General features: G+C 37.2%; 2 protein-coding genes across 2 annotated transcripts in view; one reads left to right on the plus strand and one right to left on the minus strand.

The window, feature by feature from the left end:
* The window catches only part of PDE3B (phosphodiesterase 3B), a 174824-nt gene extending 153024 nt beyond the window's left edge, over nt 1-21800 (plus strand). Inside the window, exons 12-16 of the mRNA XM_061201481.1 lie at nt 6092-6291; nt 12921-13124; nt 15671-15832; nt 19224-19479; nt 20706-21800. Of these exons, the coding sequence (XP_061057464.1) occupies nt 6092-6291; nt 12921-13124; nt 15671-15832; nt 19224-19479; nt 20706-20920 (1037 nt within the window). The 3' untranslated portion in view covers nt 20921-21800. The remainder of the gene's footprint in view (nt 1-6091; nt 6292-12920; nt 13125-15670; nt 15833-19223; nt 19480-20705) is intronic.
* Nucleotides 5434-5711, minus strand: LOC133098625 (dynein light chain 1, cytoplasmic-like). The gene has a single exon (XM_061201482.1). The coding sequence runs from the start codon at nt 5694-5696 to the stop codon at nt 5463-5465; it is 234 nt and encodes a 77-aa protein (XP_061057465.1). The 5' UTR covers nt 5697-5711; the 3' UTR covers nt 5434-5462.
* Nucleotides 21801-22074: the final 274 nt, after the last annotated feature.

The following is a 22074-nucleotide window of genomic DNA, read 5'->3' on the forward strand; positions in this document are numbered from 1 at the left end:
TGACTACAGCTTTATAGACTCTCAAAGGTATCCTTTGAAGGATAAATAGGGGAAGGTAAATCCAATCAGTAGGCAGAACATCAAGCAGTAAATCTGCTTGTTTATTTGGCCTAGAGAGAGAGATGACCAGGAGAAAGGATCTACATAGATACATGGCCTGTGGGTAATAGCTTGCTTGGATACTTAGAGTTTTAGAAGGAAAAAGATTGGAAAATTGGTGATAAGGAGTTCTGGGAAAGAGATTTGTGGCTAGACTTCTCAGAGTGGAGGATATTTGTTTCCCATGTGAATGCTTACTGTAATGGTTAATTTTATGTGTCAACTTGGTTGAACCATGGTGCTCAGACATTTGGTCAAATATTTTTCTGGATGTTTCTGTGAGGCTGTATTTTAGATGAGATTAACTCATCAGTGGATTTTGAGTAAAGCAGATTGCTCTCCATAATGTGGGTGGGCCTCATCCAATCAGTTGAAGGCTTTAATAGAACAAAGACTGACTTCCCCCCAAGAAGAAGGAATTCTGCCTGCAGACAGCCTTCATACTTGAACTGCAGCATTGACTCTTACCTAGTTCTGCAGTCTGCCAGCCCATTCTGCAGATTTTGGACTTGCCAGCCTCCATATTCACATGAGCCAATTCCTTAAAATCTCTCTCTCTCTCTCTCTCTCTCACACACACACACTTTCTCACACACAAACACACACACTGTTGGTTCCGCTTCTCTGTACAACCCTGACTAATACACTTCCCAAAGAGCATTCCCTGCAAAAGAGGCTCTCAATAATCAAGTAGTCCAAATGACCTCTTCTCTTGATTATCAGTCAGACTCTTTCCTTAGTTACTCTAGTTTTCATTTGATGGGCTTATAAACACAATAGCCAAGATGGCAAGAATAGAGATTATGTATGGATTTAGCAACATGGACTTCCTCTCACTGAGGCTGACCTGACCCTGGCTTCTGTTGAGTGCCCAGCTTGGCGATAGGAGAAACCAATGGTGAGCCCTTGATATAGCACCATTCCCTGGGGGAACATCCAGTCACCTATCTGGTAGTAGTAGGTTGATTATATTGGATCCCTTGTCTTATAGAAGAGACAGCTTTTGTTCTCACTTACTCTGTGTATGGATTTACTTTTACTGTCTATAGTGCTTCACCATCACCATCTATGAACTTAGTGAATGCCTTATTCACCATTGGCTTATTACATACAATATTGCATATTAAGGAACTCATTTTTGCCTCAAAAGATTGTTGCAGTGGGCTCATGCCCACAGAATTTACTGATCTTTTCATGAACTTTATCATCCCACAGCTGGCCTGAGAGAATGACATATTGAAGACTCAGTTGGGGCACCTGTTAGGTGAAAACATTTTGTGGGGCTAAGGTGCTGTCCCACAAAATGTGGTTTATTTTCTGAACCAGTGACCAGTATATGGTACCATTTCTCCTATTCCAAGAATACACAAATCTGTGAACCAAAGAGTGGGATTAGGAGGGTTTTTTCTGTTACCTCGAATGATCCACTTAGAAAATTTTTGCTTCTCCCCCCACCCCCACCAAAACAAACAAAAACTTGGCTTACACACCTTAGTTCCCAAGGAAAAATGCTTTCAATAGAGGACACATAAAAGGGAAACTGTAAACTGAGACGGACATCTGGCCACTTTGTGTTCTCCATGCCTTTGAACCAGTAGACAAGAGGAGGATTCTGTACAAGGTCAGGTGATTGATCCTGTCTGATCCTCATTATCAAGAAAAAATAGGGTTCCTACTACACATGGGAGGATGTATGTTAGGAACCCAGGGGATTCTCTGACCTTTTTGGTACTCCTATGTCCAGTGACAAAAGATAATGAAAAACTGCAGTAATCCAGTGCCATAAGGGTCACTAATAATGCAGACCCCTGAAAGTATGGGTCATCCCACTGGGCAAAGAACCATAATCAGTAGAGATGCTGGCTGAGCAAAAAGGGACTGAGGGATGGGTAGTGAAATAAGAAGATGATTAAATCCCAAACACAGCTATGTGACCAGTCACAGAAATGAAGTCTATAATAGCCATATGTATTTTCCTCATTGCTTTGATATATATTGATATTTATTTTATATATTAAGCATTTTTTTTCTGCCTCTTTCTCATTCTCCTACCAGTCAATATGCAGTTGATGGAAATTTGGGTTCTTTCCACTTTTGGGGTGTTATGAATAATGCTGCTATGAATATTCTACCAGTTTTTGTGTGGGTATATGTTTTCATTTCTCTTGGCCATATACCTAGTTTTATGGAATTACTGGGTCATAAGGTGACTCTGTGGTTAACATTTGGAGGAACTGCCAAACTATTTTCCAAAGTGGCTGCACTATTTTACATTCCCACATACAATGTATGAAGATTCCAATTTCTTGCCATTTCTTGTTACTATCTATCTTTTTGATAGCCATTCTAGTAGGTGTGAAGTGGTATCTCATTGTGGGTTTTTTGATTCGCATTTCCCTAATAGCTAATGACACTGAGCATCTTTTCATGTTGTTATGGGCCATTTGTATATCTTCTTTGTCCTTTGTCCATTTAAAAATTTGGTCATTTGTCTTTTCGTTACTGAGTTGTAGAAGTTCTTTATATATTCTGGATACAAGTATCTTATTAGATTTATGATTTGCTATTTTCTCACACTGTGTTGTCTTTGCACTTTTTTGATAGTGTCTGTTGACGCACAGAAGCTTTTAATTTTGATGAAGTTTAATTTATCTTATTTTTTCTTTCATTACTCATGGTTTTGGTGTCATATCTAAGAAGGGTTTGTGTAACTCAAGGTCATGAAGATTTACTATGTTTTCTTCCAAGAGTTTCATAGTTATAGCTGGCTCTTAAGTTTAGGTCTAGGATCCATTGGAACTAATTTGGGGGGATGAAATAAGGAAGGGGTCCAACATTCATTCTTTAGCACATGGATATCTAGTTGTCCCAGCACCGTTTGTTGAAAAAATTTCTTTATATATTCTGTACATGGTTGGCTCTTAAATGTTATGAAATCAGTTTCTACCTTTTAAGATGTGAGCATTAAATGAAACAACATGTATGAAAGTGCTTTGCATCACGCAGGGCATAGTTGGCTCTCAACAAGGTCTTGGCACCCTTGTCCAAAAGCAATTGACCATATATATGAGGATTTATTTCTGGACTCTCAATTCTATTCCATTGATCTATGTGTCTATCCTTATGCCAGTACCACGCAATCTGTTACTAAAGCTTCGTAGTAAACTTCGAAATTCTTCTTCTTTCTCAAGATTGTTTTGGCTAATCTGGATCTCTTGCATTTCCATATGAATTTTAGGGCCAGCTTCTATATCTCTTGTACCAAAAAAGCCAGCTGGGATTTTGGTAGGGATTGTGTTGAACCATAGATCATTTTGGGGAGTATTGCTATCTTAACAATATTAAGTCTCCTGAACCATGAACGTGGGTATTTTTCTACTTATTTAAGTCTTATTTAATTTCTTTCAACAATATGTTTTAGTTTTCAGAATACTGGTTTTGCACTTCTTTTGTTAAATTTATTCCTAAGTATTTTATTCTTTTTGATGCTAGTGTAAATGGAATTGCTTTCTTGGGCTCATTTTTTGATTATTCATTCCTAGTATGAAGAAATAAAATTGATTTTTTGCATATTGATCTTGTACCCTGCAACCTTTATGATCTCATTTATTAGTTCTAATAGTTTTCCAGTGGATTTTTTAGGATTTTTCTGTATACAAGATCATGTCATTTACAAATAGAGGTAGTTTTACCTCTTCCTTTTCAATCTGGATGCCTTTTACTGAGGCCTGCTTTTATTTTATTTATTTAATTTTTTAAAGATTTTTTTTTGATGTGGACCATTTTTAAAGTCTGTATTGAATTTGTTACAGTATTGCTTCTGTTTTATGTTTTGGTTTTTTGGCATGTGGGATCTTAAGCTCCCCAGTCAGGGATTGAACCCGCACCCCCTGCATTGGAAGGCGAAGTCTTAACCACTGGACCGCCAGGGAAGTCCCGTGAGGCCTCCTTTTAAATGGGATCTACAGTAGTTATTGTTTAGTTGTCCTTGCCATCTATTTTCTTTTTTATACTACTAATTTCATGTTAAATATATACAAACTAATGTATTAAGATCCTAATATGTCAATGCTAAGTAATTATTGAGTTTAAAAGGATTTTTTGATATTTTATGAATATATTTTAAATTCTAGGGGAAATACAGAATGCATATAATGCAGGAAAAATTGAAGTTATTGACTCTGATATTGGTAATTAAAATCTTATCAGAAATTTGAATGTTTAAATATATCTTTATCCATACATTTAACTGTCTTGTTTTTACTTTTTATAATTATTTTTAAAAGTAGCTCTAGTGTGGGTAATTCTAAAACTCAATTTAGGTACAAAATATAAACAGCATGAAAATAATTAGGTATCTTTATAGTTATCAATAGTGTGTGTTAAAGTCATTATGTTAAAACATTCTTGTGATTGCAAATATTGAGTGAACTAAACTATGATAAAGTCCTTTTGGACTTTGACAAGCCAGGATATTATTCTGAGTTTCCACTGGTGAACACACCAATGAAATTTAGTATCTCTCTAATATCTTTGTGGTTTTATTTGCTGTCTACTCTCAATATAGTTTATTATTTCCTTCTTAATACTTTAAGATCGCTTTAGCAAAAACAATCTAGTGACTATAAATGGAGACAGCCACCCAATTACAAAAAAGGAAGAAACAAATATAAGATATTAAGGACACCAAAAGCACAGTGCTGATAGTGAAAACACTGTTTCTAACTAGAAGATAAAAAGAGTTATATTGACTGAGTCATTCCTCAGTTTTCCATGCCTTTTCAGTTTTCATAGTTTTTCTTTACAGTATTTTATAAGGGGCTTCATGGAAGGAAAAAGAAGAGGAAGAAGGGTTGTAGTCAGGGTTACAAATGAAAGGTAATCTATCTGGATAAGATTTGAAAAGCATCTATGTTGAAAAGCTTACTTTGTTAATATTTTAAATTCCTAAGTCTCTATACTATTTCATGAAATGTTATTCTCTAGGTTGGTTTTTCCTGTTACCCTGGCCATTATATCTAACCATTAAATAACAAATGTTTAGAAAATCAGAGGTTTGGCTTTTTTTTTTTTAAACGCACACTTCTCCAACACATTTATTTCTTTAAAGGAATGGATTTTGAAGAGAAAAAACATGGGGCAGAGAGGTATGGAATAGAAAATAAATACAAATGTAAGCTGTTTTGCTAATCGCTTTATAACCACAACAAACTAGTACAGAGAATGCCCTGTACAAAACAACACAATAAAGATCGAGGTGTTCCCTTAGGCAAGGCTGAAGATTTCAGTCTCTGGTATTTGGAATTTAGGTTGCAGTCCTTGTTTTTGGATGGATCACTGGGTGTGTGGCACAGTCCCTGCTTTTAACCAGATTTGAACAGGAGAATGGCCACTTGGCCCAGGTAGAAGTAGATGAAGTGTTTGGTTTCATGTGTCACATAACTACCGAAGTTCCTCCCCACGATGCAGTGCCAGGTGGGGTTATACTTCTTGTCAAACTGCTTCTTGATATGGGCCGCCATGTCCTTCTCTATACTATATTTCTCCAATGCCTGAGTAGCACACTCCACCGAGTCCTGCTGCATCTCCTCCGACATATCGGCATTTTTGATCACGGTCACACATGGTTACCAAAGAGCACGGGCTGGCCCACTGCAATGGTCTCCTGGGGGAGGGGCTGGCGAGGCTCAGAACCTTCGAGAGGAGCGGTCCCTACTGAAGCCGTGGCGCATCTATCAGTCAGAGGTTCTTAAAAATTATCACTAGCTTGAGTAACAGAGCATCATGAGAATCCTGTCATGTCCTGTAAAGTAAGTGACTTCAGGGTCATGTTTAACACTGTTCCTCTCTATTAGCATGTATGTTGGAAATAGTGTACTGTTTTATGTCCATGTTTATAAATAGAGTCTATTTCTTAGGTATGGGAATCTCCTCCTTAGCCTCCTTGTGAGGATGTTATGTGTAATGCTGGGTTATTTTGCTTGTTCCTCAGATTCTAACAGTAGAATTAACCCTGGGCGAATTGCTTACATTTCTTCGAGGAGTTGCTCTATTCCAGATGAGAGCTATGGCTGCCTATCTTCAAACATTCCTGCATTGGAATTGATGGCTCTGTATGTGGCAGCTGCCATGCATGATTACGACCACCCAGGGCGGACAAATGCATTTCTAGTGGCTACAAATGCCCCTCAGGTAGGAACTACTTTTTCAGAAAGTTTGAGTGATTCTGAAATTTTACAGCCATACTGTATTTCCCTTTGTAAACCATTCTTCAATTGAATCATTTGGCCGTTGGAGAATAACACACAGCAGTGATATGACATGTGCTGAAGAATTAGGGAAAAATCATCTTCAACTGGAAAATAAATAAAATGTTCCTGAAAGAGTAATTCGCTACTTTTATGAAATTCTGGAGTCTTCGCTGTCAATATCTTTGCCTTTGATCGAATTGATAAGACTTTGACTAGATGTAAGACTTACTCTTCCTTCTAGCAAGATCCTTCATATGCCTAAAAGCTATAATGACTGAGAACTGTTATTATTTTTGTTGTTGTCCTCTTTTTTTTCTCTAAGACATACCATAATATGCAGACTCTAAGTCTCTTAGGTCTGCATATATTCATGTATGTAAAAAATCTTCTAGTACATTATTTTTGTATTCAGTACAGCTGATAAGGTGCAAGATTCCTTTAGGGTCACAATTTGCATAAGAGGTAGGAGTTCCCAACAAACGGATACTGTAATTGCGATGACTTTAAACATTAGGACTTGGAACTAAATACAGTCAGCCCTCCATATCCAGGGATTCTGCCTCCATGGATTCGATCAACTGCAGATCAAAAATATTTGAAAATTTAAAAAATTCCAGAAAGTTCCAAAAAGCAAAACTTGGAATTTGCTGCACACTGGCAATGATTTACGTTGTATTAGGTATTATAAGTAACCTAGAGAAGATTTAAAGTATACAGGGGATGTGCGTAGGTTATATGAAAATATTACATCATTTTATTAAGGGACTTGAGCATCTGCAGGGGTCTTAGAACCAATTCCCTGCAGATGCTAAGGGATGACTGTACTTGGTTTTAAGCAGAATTTAGTGTGGTTGTGAATTTTTGTTTAGGCTGGTGATTCCTGAAATGTCAGCTTTGTATTTCTGCCTGCCTGCCTTACAAAGAGCAAGTTGTCAATGATTGTTTGCTGAATTCATCTTACTTCCTCACTTTGTTGCTCTATGTTCAAAACTCAGTTCTGATTCTTTCATCTTTTATAGCCATTCTCTGTGTTCCTTTTCTCATTTCTCTCACACACTCCCACTACTTAAAATATAGGAGATAGATTCTCTACTCAGAACAAGAATAGGATTCAGAGAGAGAGAGAAGATTAAAAGTGCTATGTAATTCATTTTCTACAGTTAGACTTCATCTCTTCATAGCTCATGATTTCCACAGGTAACTTTTAAATGAATTTAAGAGAGATAACATTTGGAAAGTTATCTACTGAATCAGATATCATGTAGACAGAAATTATTTACTATTCTATTCCACCCTCTGCTTTCATTCTCTCTTTATTAGCTTTGAGTATAGGTGAGTCAGACTTGTTTATTACCTCTTCTTCAAGGATATTACAAGTTAGTGAATTCTAGTGTTATTTGTGTTGCATGCAGATAATTGAAAACAATGACACATGAATGTAATTTATATAAGTTGTATACTCAAAACTGTTGTCCTGATCAAAATACAAACATGAAGTCTGGACACAATCAGTAACTATGTGTTATTTCTAAATTCTCATTGTTAAGGACTGCCAAGAGATGAAGCAATGGAAAGGGCTGGACTGGAAAGGAAATTGATCAGAGTTCAGCTATGAAAAAGTATAGCCTTTTACCTAGTCTCCTTGCTTACTTCCTGCTCCCCTTCAGTCTGGTTTCAACACATAGCAGCCAGAGTGGCCCTGTTTAAATGTGCATTACATCACTCTGTGTTCCAAGCCCTCATTCCTAGTAAAAGACAGTCATTACAGTGGCTCAGAAGGCCCTACACGATTTAGCCCCCAGTAATTCTCCTTTTTAAATTCACTCAGATCTAGCCTCACTGGCCTCCTTGCTGTTTCCTTCTATGTGCTGGCACACTCCCTTTCTAAGAACCTGGTCAGTTTCTGTTCTCTCTGCCCAGAGTGCTCTTTCCCCAGACATATATTGGGTTAGCCAAAAAGTTCACTTGCGTTTTTCTGTAACATCTTACAAAAAACCCTAACGAAGTTTTTGGCCAACCCAATATATAGCTCACTTTGTCACTTCTTTCCACCTGAAATTTCAAAAGCCCCTCCCTGGCACTCATTATGTTCCTCCCCTGATCATAACAATGGTCATTTAGCATACTGTGTATTTTGCTTGTGTATTTTGTTTATTCCATGCCTCTCAGAGGAGTATAAGTTTCCAAGAGGGCAGGGATTTTTCTCTCTTTTATTCACTAATACCTAGAATGGTGCCTAGCACACAAAAGGCATTCAGTAAAAATTTGCTGAATGTTGAAGGATCCCTAATTTCTTTGCTCTGCAGGACTGCTAAGCTTGTCTGAAATATACTCCATTGTTCCCAAAGTGATGAAATTCTTGAGACCTTCTTCAGCTAGTCCCTGTGAGATAAGGACTCTTTTGTGAAAGCCTGAGGCCTAACCTGTTTATTAGGTAATAAAGCAGTCTCTCTCATCTTAGGAAGCTCAATAGGTCTAATCAGGCCATAAATAGTGAAAGATATTATTGCTCTGGTATATGATAAAAAGGGACAATAGTGTATAATACCACCAACTGGATCAAGCATTCTTCATTCTCATGGTAAGAGAAGTGTGTGGGAAGACTTAGGAGGATTATTTTGAATCCTTGCCATGAGAGAAGGGGAAACATTTAGTCAGCTTTATCCTGGAGGGATGTCAGTATTAAAATTCTAAGAGATTTCTGAGCTATTTCCAAATGAATAGTTGGCTGAAAGATGGAGATTAGTGATTGAGATGTTAGAGTTTGTAGAATATTTTGATTCGGGGTAAAAGTAAACAAAACTTTGAGAATTGTAGATCTGAGACAGTCATAAATGTTTGTCCTCCCAAATATAGATCAAGATGGTAACTAAACAAGTACATTTTCTCCTCTTCCTCCTGATCAAAATAATAGTAAGGGATGAAGCTCATTACAACAGAGAGGAGTTGGCGGGAGGATATTATCACCAGTAGGTGAAAGAATTTCATACTGTTTCTGGAAAATGAAAAACATGTGGGCAAATATTACGAGATTAAAGTATACTAGAAGGGAGCTGAGGCCTAAGTGGAACCCTAGAGACTCCTGATGCCATTTGCCCTTGTCTGCTCTACACACACACACCTCTCATATAACACACACCACACACCTTTAAGCAAAGCTACTGTATTTACTGCATTTATTTCCAGGCAGAAAACACATCTCTTAGATATTGAAGAAAATGGCCAGGAGAGATTTAGTACTCCAGAGTAAATCCTTCTCATTTTTGAAATCACACTGGTAATTCTAAAACAAAACCTGCTAGGTAAACAGGCCCCATCCATGTTCACAGGATTCCTACTCATCCTTCCCAATTAAAGAGACTCAGCAATAAAACATACACAAGGCTATTCGATGCATACTGTGGGACGGGCACTATTCTAGGCAATGTTATTGAACAAAACAGGCAAAAAAAATATTCTGCCCCCATGGAACTTACATTCTAGTAAAGCAAGAAAAAACAAGTGTGTGTGTGTAAAAGACAGAGAGATGATTATGACATAAGTGCTAGGAAAAAAGTAAAACGGGAGGAGATAGTGCTGGCATAAAAGGATTATTTTCATGTTAGAGTTCTGTATCCAGCTAAGCTACAGTTGAGTGTTAAGAGCAAAATAAAGAGTCTCAGGTATGTAAAGATTTTTAAAAATCATGTTCCATCCATCCTATCTGAGAAAGTTACATAAAAATGTTTTTTAGCAAAACAAGGGTGATAATTAAGACAAAGGGTCTTAGAAGATAATGGGATTACCCGAAATTTTAGAACCCAGAACTTGAGAGTAAAGGAATCCCCAGATGACACCTGTTCATCAAGACTATTTCTTTAAAGAGAAGTACTTCTTTAAAAAAAAAAAAAATTAGCTTCATTGTTTTCTACTGCACCTAATTTGTTTACTGCTGCACCTAATTTGTTTACTGCCTCTATTGTATTTTTTTTTAAGTTAGGAATATTATTTTTTTAATGAAAACAGTCTTAATCCAAGATTTTTCATTCAGAAAAATTAAAATACCTTCTTTAATCTTATGACTATGACCTAGAGATTTTTGTTTCCTCCTTTTTCTTGTGTTTCAAAAGGAGACGTTTGTTCAGTTCAGATTTGGCATAGTCTTCCTGTTTGATCAAAGTCTTTATGTCTGATGGGGTTTTGTTAAGATTAATTCCGTCAGAGTTTGTATTAAACCCCTTTTCAAATCTTTTTGACTCAGAGAGGGTAAAAGTAAACTTTATGATCAACTAATTTGCTTTGCCATGTTAGAGAAGTATTTGCTTGTGGAGATAAGGATGGGATCCATAACTAGAGAAAGCAGGTAGCAAGTTCCATTAGCAAAATTCAGAGGATGTTAGTTACTGCAGCTCTAAATTAGGGGAGAAACTGTCTTCCTTTTCTAGTTGTCATGGCGCTCTCAGTAAAAGCCAGCTGAGGCTTCATTATCTGTATTACCTGGAATGTTTTCCTCACAGAGTTTAAGCTTGGCTTATTGCTCTATGTGCAAGCTTCCAGTATTCTTCAAAAGCAGAATTTGCCTCCTTACTGCTCCATGATTCTTGCCTCCACTCAGCCATGAGGTAGAGTTGACTGGGGTCCAGCAGGGGACTCCTTCTACTTATTCTCCAGGTGGGTTTTTCCTTCTTATGCAATGACTTAGATGGCCTTTCCTCAATCCATTCCCACTTTTACCATGTCTTTAAAGCTTCCAGTATAGTGATTATATCTAGATTCTAATATTGACTCAGATTTCTTCTGGTCCCCATTTTATATTTCTTTGGTAATGTCAAAGGGTAATTTGGATGCTGCAGGAATTCTGAATTACTAATTTTTTTTTTTACTGATCTCACTAGCTGAGAGTTTAAGTCAGCTAGCTTTACAGGACACTCATTATACATTGTAGTTTATTGAGCTGGGAGTTTGATTACTTCTTCATGAACAAAGCTATTCTGATAATTTATCAGTCTTTATTGGATTTAAGCATGAATTAGTTAAATCACTATTAAATGCAAGTTGACCCCTTAGGAAGTCTTTGAAGTTTCACGTGTACGTTTTAATTTGATACGTATATTGTAATATGATTACCACCATAGCGACAGCTAACACCTCCGTCACATCACATAATTAACTTTGTGTGTGTGGTAAGGACATTTAAGATCTAGTCTCTTAGCAACTTTTTATTATATAATATAGTATTGTTAATTATAATCACAATGCTGTACACTAGATCCCCAGAACTTGTCTTCAAACTGCACATTTGTACCCTTAGACCACCATCTTCCAATTCCCCCACCCTCTGGTAACTACCTAGTTCTGCTCTATTTAGAGTTCAGTCTCAGATTATATGTAAGTGACATCATACAGTATTTGTCTTTCTCCGACTTATCTCACATAGCATAATGCTCTCAAGGTCCACCCATGGCAGGATTTCCTTCTTTTTCATGGCTAAAAAATATTGCATTGTGTCTGTATATATTACATCTTCTTTATTCATCCATTGGTGGATACAGATTGTTTCCAGCCTTTTTATGACTCACTGCAAAGTTTAAATCATATCATTGCTAACATAAAAATAAATGATGTAAAAAAAATCAAATGGTAAGTATCTATGCTTAAATCTAGACTATAGCTAATTTTCACAAATATGTAAAACAACCTAATTAGGCTCAGAATATGCATCTTAACTGAGATTTTACAGTATTTTTATCTGTCCTTTTCCATTAGACAGGAAGCTCTATGAAAATAGGGACAATGTTTTAATTTTTATACTCAGCCTTTAGCACTGGCTATGAGAGTTCTTTTAATAATTACTATGCTTATTTAATAATTTTAAAAATTGCTTGCTTGTTAGAGATGGAAGAAGCTTTAAAAATTCTATATAATCCAGTATAAAATCTGTATTCCCAAATCCTAGACTACTGAGGTAGTACCTCAGGGTCTTCCACTAGAGTGAAGTGGAAAAAAAGTGAATAAATCTACACCACTTGAACCAGAGAATTTGTGCTTTTACCTGCTTGATACTTCTCTGACTCCCAGGCACTGTGTCAGTTGGGAGTATAGGATGTGCCCTTCTCATATTTGTGGGTCTCCGACTCACCATGCACAGTATTCCAGGTTCCTCTCCTTCAGTCACCACCATTGTTCATTCCATGCTGGCTAAAGAACAGTAATATATCCCTAAACCTGCTCTCTCTGTCCCTAATGACTTTATTAACAGAAGCTTTATCTGAGAAGGTTCACTGATTTAATGAAGTTGACCTCAAATATCAACTTTACATCTCTTGGTAGGCAGCGTGGTGTCTGCAAAGATGAACTTTGGAGACAAATTACCCTTTCGCTTACTAGCTGTGAATGCTGGAAAGGTGTACCTTATCCTCTTTGCACTTCAGTCTACTCATTTATAAAATTATCAACCCTTCTTTACAGGTATTAACATGCCTGGCATGTAGTAGGTACTCATTGTATTCTTCCAACCTGATCCTAACTCTGTTTATTATTAAAGTTCAGTATCTTTGAGATGCCTGCCTCATTTTTCTTATTCCTTTTTAGGCAGTTTTGTACAACGACAGATCTGTTCTGGAAAATCATCATGCTGCATCAGCCTGGAATCTGTATCTTTCTCGTCCAGAATACAACTTCCTTCTTAATCTTGATAATGTGCAATTCAAGCGCTTTCGTTTTTTAGTCATTGAAGCAATCCTTGCCACAGATCTTAAAAAGCATTTTGATTTCCTTGCTGAATTCAATGCCAAGGTTTGTTACGCAAATTAATTCCTGGTTTCAAAAGCAGAAATTATTGTCAGTGTTACTGACAAAAGGTATTTTTGTTTGTTTTGTTTTTTTAAAAATTTTGAGAGTTTATTTGATCAAAAGCTGATTTGAATCAGGCAGTATCCAGTCTAACAGAAAGGAGCTCCAAGGACCAGTATAAAATGAAAGACTTTTATAGGCACAAGGGGACAGGAAGTTATACTGGGCAAAAAAGCGGGTTGGTAATTGAAAAGTTACTTTTCTTTAGGGGATGGCCAGGTTCTATCAATCAGATTACCTAACTGATTAGGCCATTCCAAAAGGTATTTTTTTTAACATTAAGTTAGAATGATAAATCTGAAGTCATGAAGTCATGATAAATCTGACATAATACAATATATATGCCAATATTTTAAAAAAATTATAACATGTCCAAAAATACTATTGCTTGCTACATTTCCAATTATGTCAGTTGAAGCTTTTAGGGACAGATTTGAGAAAGTTGTGCACAGTGCCAAGTAAGGCATTTTATGAAGTTAAAGATGTGTTTCTAAGAAGCCAGTTATGCCTACTTTGCTGCACCTGTTTCCCTTTATATTATTAAGTGTTTAACTGGCTGGTGTGGGACTGGAGAAGTACGTGAGAATAAGGCACTCACTGACCTACTGTTTATTGAGATTGCCCACTGCATGCAATCGTCCCAGTGAAGAATAAGGAATGAACAGATGGAAGTCCCCGTCCTCACTGAGCTCACATTCACTATGGAATTGAGAATCACTGCCCTTGTGTGATGGCACTAATGGGAGCACGTTCTATCCCTCAGAAGTTGGGGTGAAAAAATGTTGAGAACCACTGCTTTAGATTCCTGAGGGAAGGCTGCCCCACCTTTTGCAGGCAGGAAATCGTTTTCTTGATAACATTTGTGCCCTAAAGGAAGGTGTACCTTCAGGGTAGAGGAACAGGTATCAAAGGAGTACTAGATTCAACGTCCTGGAAGGAGACCTATATATGTCACTGTTGTGATATTGATAAAATGTTTATAAAAATCAGCAAGAAATTTGAAATTTCTTTAAACTTATTTCATCGCTGTATAGCTCTATTAACTTTTATTTTTATTTAATAAAAATTGATTTAAGTGCTTAAGTCAGAGTAAATAGAAGTTTTTATAGGTGAAAGATTATCTAGCTCAAAACTTTGAATCTGTGTTCCTCAGAGATTTCTGTTCTGTAGTCTCTCAGAAAAATGTCACATGAGTGGGGCTCTAGACTATACAATTTCTTTCTTTTTTTGGCCGCCTGGCGAGGCTTACGGATCTTAGTTCCCGACCAGAGATTGAACCCGGGCCACGGCAGTGAAAGTGTGGAGTCCTAACCACTGGACAGCCAGGGAATTCCCTAGACTACACAATTTCAATCTAAAGAGCTCGCCTTTCTTTTAACTGTTTTCTGTAGTGGTGGTCTACATAAGAGTTCCTTTAACAAAAGAGGCGGATGCCAGGGAATTCCCTGGTGGTCCAGTGGTTAGGACTCAGGGCTTTCACGGCCGTGGCCCTGCTTTAGTTCCTGGTCGGGGAACTAAGATCCTTCAAGCTATGCAGCAGAGCCAAAAAAAAGAAAAGAAAAAAGAGGGGGGTAGATGCCAAAAAAAATCTACCATCACAAAAAAGTTCCAAAGCCACTGATCTGGCCTATTCACTTTATTTCTTACAAGAGGAAATTTGAGTTCTTGAAAGGCATGGTAATTTGCCTGATAACTAGCATTTATTTAAATAACAATGTTAGCATTTACTATGAACTGTGCATTTTTCATTTGTTAATCCTTATGGCAATATGGCTAGATTGATTTTTCCTATTTTATAGATGAAGAAAGGTGGACTCAAGGAGCTTAAGTAATTTTTCCAGCTTTACGCAATGAATTAGTAAATCATTCTGAGTCAGGATTTAAAACCATAGAGATTAGCTTCTAAGACTTGTGTTCTTTCAACTATATCATGTTGTCTTTTACAGTTAGATCCTTAAGTGTTCCTTTTTGAGATAAAAATAGTTATAATTCTTATATGATTTGTTTTTGCATATACATTTATATTTTATATTATATCGTATTATATACTAATGTGTATAATATATAACATACACAAATTACAATTTTCTCTGGTAATCACAAATATTGAAACCCACGGTTTGTTGTTCTGCTTGTACAGTGCTCTACTTCCATCGAAACAAAACTGTAAATGACACTTCAAAGGGAAATGTAACCCGTAGAGGTACATGTTATGGCACAAACCAATTAAAAGAAGCATTTATTGAAATTCCTTCCTGTCCTTTGGACAGGAAACAGTTTTAAGACAATTTGGTAAAAACAAAAAACTGGGGAATTCCCTGGCAGTCCAGTGGTTAGGACTCCACGCTTTCACTGCCGAGGGCGTGGTTTCAAACCCTGGTTGGGGAACTAAGATACCACAAGCCGTGCGGGGTGGCCAAGAAAAACCCCCCAAAACAAAAAACTCCTGTGCCCTCAGCACCTAAAATAATTCTGTTTTTCCAAACTAGGCCAATGATGTAAACAGTAATGGTATAGAATGGAGTAATGAAAATGATCGCCTGTTAGTATGCCAGGTGTGCATCAAACTGGCAGATATAAATGGCCCAACAAAAGTTCGAGACTTGCATTTGAAATGGACAGAAGGCATTGTCAATGAATTTTACGAGCAGGTAAGTTGAAACATGAGATGGGTGGGACTTTTAAGAGCTGCCATCTGAAGACACCACCCTTTGGGTTTGGATAGCTACATTACATGCTTGAAATGAGTTGCTTTAACCAAAAATGAGTTGCATTTGCTCTGGTCTTAATATTTTCTCAGCTCCTTTGCCTTTGTTTCTAAAATTTAAAAACAGGGAGTTCCCTGGTGGTCCAGTGGTAAAGAACCTGCCTTACAACGCAGGGGATGTGGGTTTGATCCCTTGTCAGGGAACTAAAATCCCACATGCCACAGGGCAACTAAGCCTACATGCCAAACTACTGAGCTCGTGCACCTCAACTAGAGAGCCCGTGTGCCGCAAACTACAGAGCCCACGCGCTCTGCAGCCCGCGAGCCACAACTACAGAGCCCGCGCACCCTGGAGCCTGTGCGCCACAACTAGAGAGAGAAAACCAACACACTACAACCAGAGAGAAGCCCACACGCCACAACGAAAGATCCCACGTGCCACAACTAAAGACCCAACGCAGCCAAAAATTTAAAAAATAACAATAATAAACAAAAAATTAATCTTCAAATTTTAAAAACAAAAATAGTTTATTGCCAGTCTGGAGTGGGTTGAATGTACTCCAGTCTAGAGCTAAGGAAGGACTACATATTGATTCCAAGGTCCCTTTCAATCCTGAAAACCTATAACCTAGGATAATTTATTTCCAAAAGAAGTTGTTTAATTGATTCAGGGTATACTTAGATTGTATTTTTAAAGTATCAACCCATTTTCAACTCTGCTATAGAAAGACTGCCTTAGATACATCAACTCTTTAAAAGTCCTGGCAGAGGGTAAGAAATTAGCGCTAGAAATGGGGACAAAGTGGATACTTAGTGGGTTTCAAGTTTCAAAAATATAAACATGCTCTTTTCTCATATGTTTTTAATCTTGTCTTTAAAATAATCCTACCACTTTGCAGTCTTTACCACTTTTCTGTCCAATTTTGAGGCTCCCTACAATGTAGAAAAATACTGATTTCCCCAGAAGCCTAATATTTCATTATCTCCGGAATAACAAATACATCCTCTTGACTGGAACTGCATTCCTTGGGAATCCTTACTAGACCTACTAATCAGGAAAGATCAAGATGTCTACCAAGTGTGACTTCTGTGACAGGGCTTTCTTTACCATGAGTTGCTACTCTAGTAGGAGTGATGAAGTTGAGCCTATAAACTGCACACTTATCTGTTATACCTTGTCACACCCAGATTGTATTGAATGACCAGTAAATGTAGTGTCTTTCACCCACCTTAGCTAAACATCCCAATACAATAGTGTATACTCTGCTGTTTACAAGTCAACAAAATACCATACTGTGTAATCATGAAAATAGATTAGTAAAATCTTAGCAACAATCTTAGAATACTTTTCACTGATAAATTTGAACTAAATTATATGTAATTTGGGGTAATAAATGGTTATAAATATTTACCCTAATTTGTAGACTGCAGTATGTATAGTAGTGTTTGCATATTCCCATCCTCATTCTCAAAGATAACTGAAGACTGCCTCAGGCTTCAGTTCATGTTCACAAAAGAATTTTATGCTAAGGAAAATGCTGTCTTTATATTATCTGTACAAACAGTGGTAATAAGAAAGTGGTAGTATATGCCAATTTTAGAAAATCCACTAATTCAGTGAAAGAACATTAGAAAATTTCATTTAGACCCATTTTATAATATATTTTTAAAGTATAGAGAATTAATTCTTATTAAACAAACTTGGAAGCCATGCCTGAGGTTGAATCCTGGCTCCTCTTCCTTGCCAGCAATGTGACCTGGGGCAAGTTACTTAACCATTCTGTGCCTCAGTTTCCTCATTGAGAAAATAGGAATATTGATGGTACCTACCTCATAAGGTTGTGTGAGGATCAAATGAATTAATTTATGTAAAGTTCTTAGAACAGTTCCTGACACATAAGTGCTCAATAAACTATTATAATTCCAGATCACTAAAAACAATATAATATTTCAGACAGTTTCACTTAATATTTCTAGGTTTCATTATTCTTATGTCAAAGGCGAAAAATGCCATCTGATAACCCTACCACACAGTGGTCGTGAAGGTTAAATGTACTAACCTATAGGAAAGTCAACCCTCATCAAAACCATCAGAATTCCTTCTCAGTCTTGTTCTGTTATTCAGCCTTCTTCAGATATGAATGCAAATTTCTAACCTGGCCCAACCTTTTACCTTTTTATTACCTTAATTATACTATCTTTATGTATACTCCTATAGCCATTATGTGCCATGGGCTTAGAAAAGCCTAACTCCTATTTAAAAGTCAAATGTATGAAACTGTAGAATCCTGTGGATAAACCCACCTGGATATTTTTTGTAAATATTAATAATTTTCATCCTCACAGAAGATAAAGCCATATAAGATTTTTAATCATGGGACAGTTAATCATGGGACAGTTTCTGGTTGTCTCCTTAGGGCTCTGTTGGCTCAGCACAGATAGACACTGCTTGCCTGCAGAACTTGTGCACTGTGGAGAGTATTCACCCTCCACCAGTTCAGACAGTAGGCACTAAAATGTTAATAGTACCATTTGGGGACTGCTCAGCCCTGTGCTCAACATTTTATATAATATTGCTTTTCATCCTATAGCAACCCTGTAGATTATTATTCACATCTTACACATGAATTGGGCATAGAGCTTGCCCAGCACCACACAGGTAGTAGGTGGCAAAAGCAGGTTTTGAAACCACATCTGTCTGATCTCCAGTTGTGCTCTCCAGAACCCTAGGGACCACAAGTGGGAGGGTATCACAGGGCAGGCAGCTGGGGCGAATCCTCACCTCAACCACAATAGCTCTACTTTTGTCTGTTTTACATATTGAGTTTTCTGATTTAGATTCATTAAAGGGTTCTGCTGTTAGAAAAAAAGGGAGGGCATTGAAAAGCATTTGCAAAATTCAACTCTGTACATTTGAGGTACAACTACAACAAAAATGTTTCCATTATACCATCTCCCCATAGGAGAAAGAGGATCTATATTTGATATTATAGAATTTTGGTAATTTATATAGAATTTATATATTCTATTAATATAATTTTGGTTTGTTAGCAAATTTGCTGAATTTATTTTAAAAGATGTATATTTTTCTTGCTACCTGAATATCAACCATACTGGTTGACTGTGGGTGTGAGAATAAAGTCTTGTTTAGGATTTCTCTAATAGTAGAGAAATTCTTTGAGTTGGAATGACAGAGTAATTTCATTGATAACTTCTTTGTAAAAGTTATTTTGAGTTAGACTGTGCTTATTAAAAAACCTCAAGATAATTTTAACAAAGCTCAGTGGTTGTTCTTTCAACAGTTAAAGGTATACTTTTCTTTTTAATATGATCAGGGAGATGAAGAAGCAAATCTTGGTTTGCCCGTCAGTCCCTTCATGGATCGTTCTTCTCCTCAACTAGCAAAACTCCAGGAATCTTTTATCACTCACATAGTGGGTCCCCTGTGTAACTCCTATGATGCTGCTGGTTTGCTACCGGGTCAGTGGATAGAAGCAGAAGAGGATGATGATACTGAAAGTTGTTATGATGAAGAAGATGGTGAAGAATTAGATACAGAGGATGAAGAAATAGAAGACAACCTAAATCCTAGTAAGATATAAGGATACTATCATTTCTTTAATGTGATTAATTAACTGCAAATGTCCATTTAATTTGGATTTGAATCTTTGTTTTTAAGATACAGATTCAGTAGTTATATCTTAAGTAAGTACTATCTAAATGTTCAGCCTGATTAGTCTCCCTTTGAGTAACTACTGCTTGGGTACCACGCAAATGCTGTCACACAACAAGCATTCTTAGTTAAAGGAGCATCTCTGGAGGTGCTGTCCTCCAGCCAGTGCTCTTCAGCAGTCTCTACCTGTGCACACATGATGGGGCTGTCGCCAAATCTGAACTTATGTGAGGTGGCTGGTCCTAGTGGCTAGTCCTCCTTTGCCTAACCCCTCTTCACACCACCCTCCCCTGTTAACATGCCCTTCATATAGACTTGGGAAATAGTTCATTCAGCACAGTTGGGAGAAGAGGAAAATACACATTCTCTGACTCTAAGAGGAAAACCAAGTTTTGTGGCATTATGGCTTTGAACTACCAAACCGTAACGCATAGTTTTTCTATATAAATCAGTGAGTATAAATGGAAAATGAAAAAGACATTTGTCACCTTTGTAACTAAAAATGAAATCAGTTATTTGCTCTTTAAAGTAGGATTTAAATTATATCTAGCTAATTATTTTTTTGTTTGTTTCCCAAACATGCTATAAATCAGAACAGATAAGATAGCTTGGAACAAGATAACAAAGTACTTCCCCCACCCTACCTTGTATTCAGGAGTAGCATAGTGAAGAGTAATCTTATGGCATTACCATCTGATGTCATCTTGGGAAAGGTGACTGGCTTCTGAAAATTATTTGTACTCACCAAAATTTTGATAATTGTGTTTAATTCAATACATTAAAAAAAAATCCCTAAAAAGGATGGTTTTTAACTTTGCATTGTTATTTATCATTTGAAATTTCAGTACCATCCTCCCTTCTCCTTGAAACTCCCACCCCACCCCATCTTCCCTAATCCCCTCTCTACTTTATTTTTATCCGTAACACTTAACACCATCTAACACACAAGTATCTTGCTTCTTTGCTTATCTTGGTCTTCCCACTAGAAAGAGAGCCCCATGGTGCAAGGATTATTTTAATCTTATTATAACTGTAACCCCAGTGCTTAGATAAATGCCTGGAATATATATCAGGCACTCAGATATTTATTGAATGAGTGAATCATATTGCTATGATTAGAATACACGTGTGTTAAATTTCACAGAACCACAAAGAAGGAAAGGCAGACGGCGAATATTTTGTCAGCTAATGCACCATCTCACCGAAAACCACAAGATATGGAAGGAAATCATAGAGGAAGAAGAGAAATGTAAAGCTGATGGGAATAAACTGCAGGTGGAGAATTCTGCCTTACCTCAAGGAGATGAGATTCAGGTCATTGAAGAAGCAGATGAAGAGGAAGAGAGACAGTTGGAATAAAAGAAAAGGCATATTGAAGAAGCCCCGAGGGCCGGCCATGCTCAGTGTCGATGTCATTGCCTAGTGCTCACCACGCTGACTTGGAAGTGACTGCACCCAGGTGGACAGGCCCTAACACTGTGAGAGGATCCCTGCTGTGCCGGCAGTTTCCCACTCCCATGCACTTTCACCACACGGACTAAAAGTATCCTTAGAGCTTGGTTTCAGTTGACTTGTGTTGCCAAGCCCTTACTTAATGCCTTTACTGGTGTATAAATATTAATACTTTGTCATAATACTGCTTTGCTGGCTAGAAGACTCTTATTTTTCATGAGGGGGGAGCTATAACTAAAAACTCAAGTGACTCACTTTAGTTTCCTAAGTGGCCAGAACTTTTTCCTTTCTTGAAGACAGGATTAAAAAACAGCAACAACAACAACAACAACAAAAAACGGGAATTCCCTGGCGGTCCAGTGGTTAGGACTCGGAACTTTCACTGCCATGAATCCCTGGTAGAGTTCAATTCCTCGTCAGGGAACTAAGATCCTGCAAGCCGAGCAGCGCAGCTGAAAAAAAAACCCAAAACAAAAAACAAAAAACCCCACCAAAAAACAGGATTCATATTGTACTTCCAAATGTGTCTTTTATGTCTTTGAATGTTTGGGGGGGAAAAGTCTGTGCCTATCTAAAAAAAAGAAATCCAGCGTGGCCTTTCTGAGGGATCTGTTCAATGCAGTATACTGTTCAGTGCTGTTCTCCAGCGAGGTTTATCCATGAAGGACTGAGTAACCTTTGTTATATTTAACAAAATCCAGGTGCATCAATTTTTGATGCTTTTTACTGTTTTTTTTTTTTAATCTACTATGTGTGTGTTCTTTCTGCTCAGAGCTTTCAGGTTTGCCGTGGACATCAGAAGTCTGAATTCCAGTCTTACTGACTTTATATCCCATGGTTGAATTTTAAAGCTGTTTAGGTTTAACAATGAAGGAATTTTATTCTTTAGTCAAAACTGTTCTTATTTTAACTCTTGCTCAGGATTAGTATTTTTAAACATTTATTTTAATATAAACACAGCACAGATTTGTCAGAAGAAAAAAAATTGTCCTAATATCGATGTTAACCTTTTATGAAATGAGCATTATTCTCTCTTCTTAAATTTGAGACTAATTAAAGCC

This window comes from Eubalaena glacialis, chromosome 10 (assembly GCF_028564815.1).
Source record: "Eubalaena glacialis isolate mEubGla1 chromosome 10, mEubGla1.1.hap2.+ XY, whole genome shotgun sequence".
NCBI lineage: Eukaryota > Metazoa > Chordata > Mammalia > Artiodactyla > Balaenidae > Eubalaena > Eubalaena glacialis.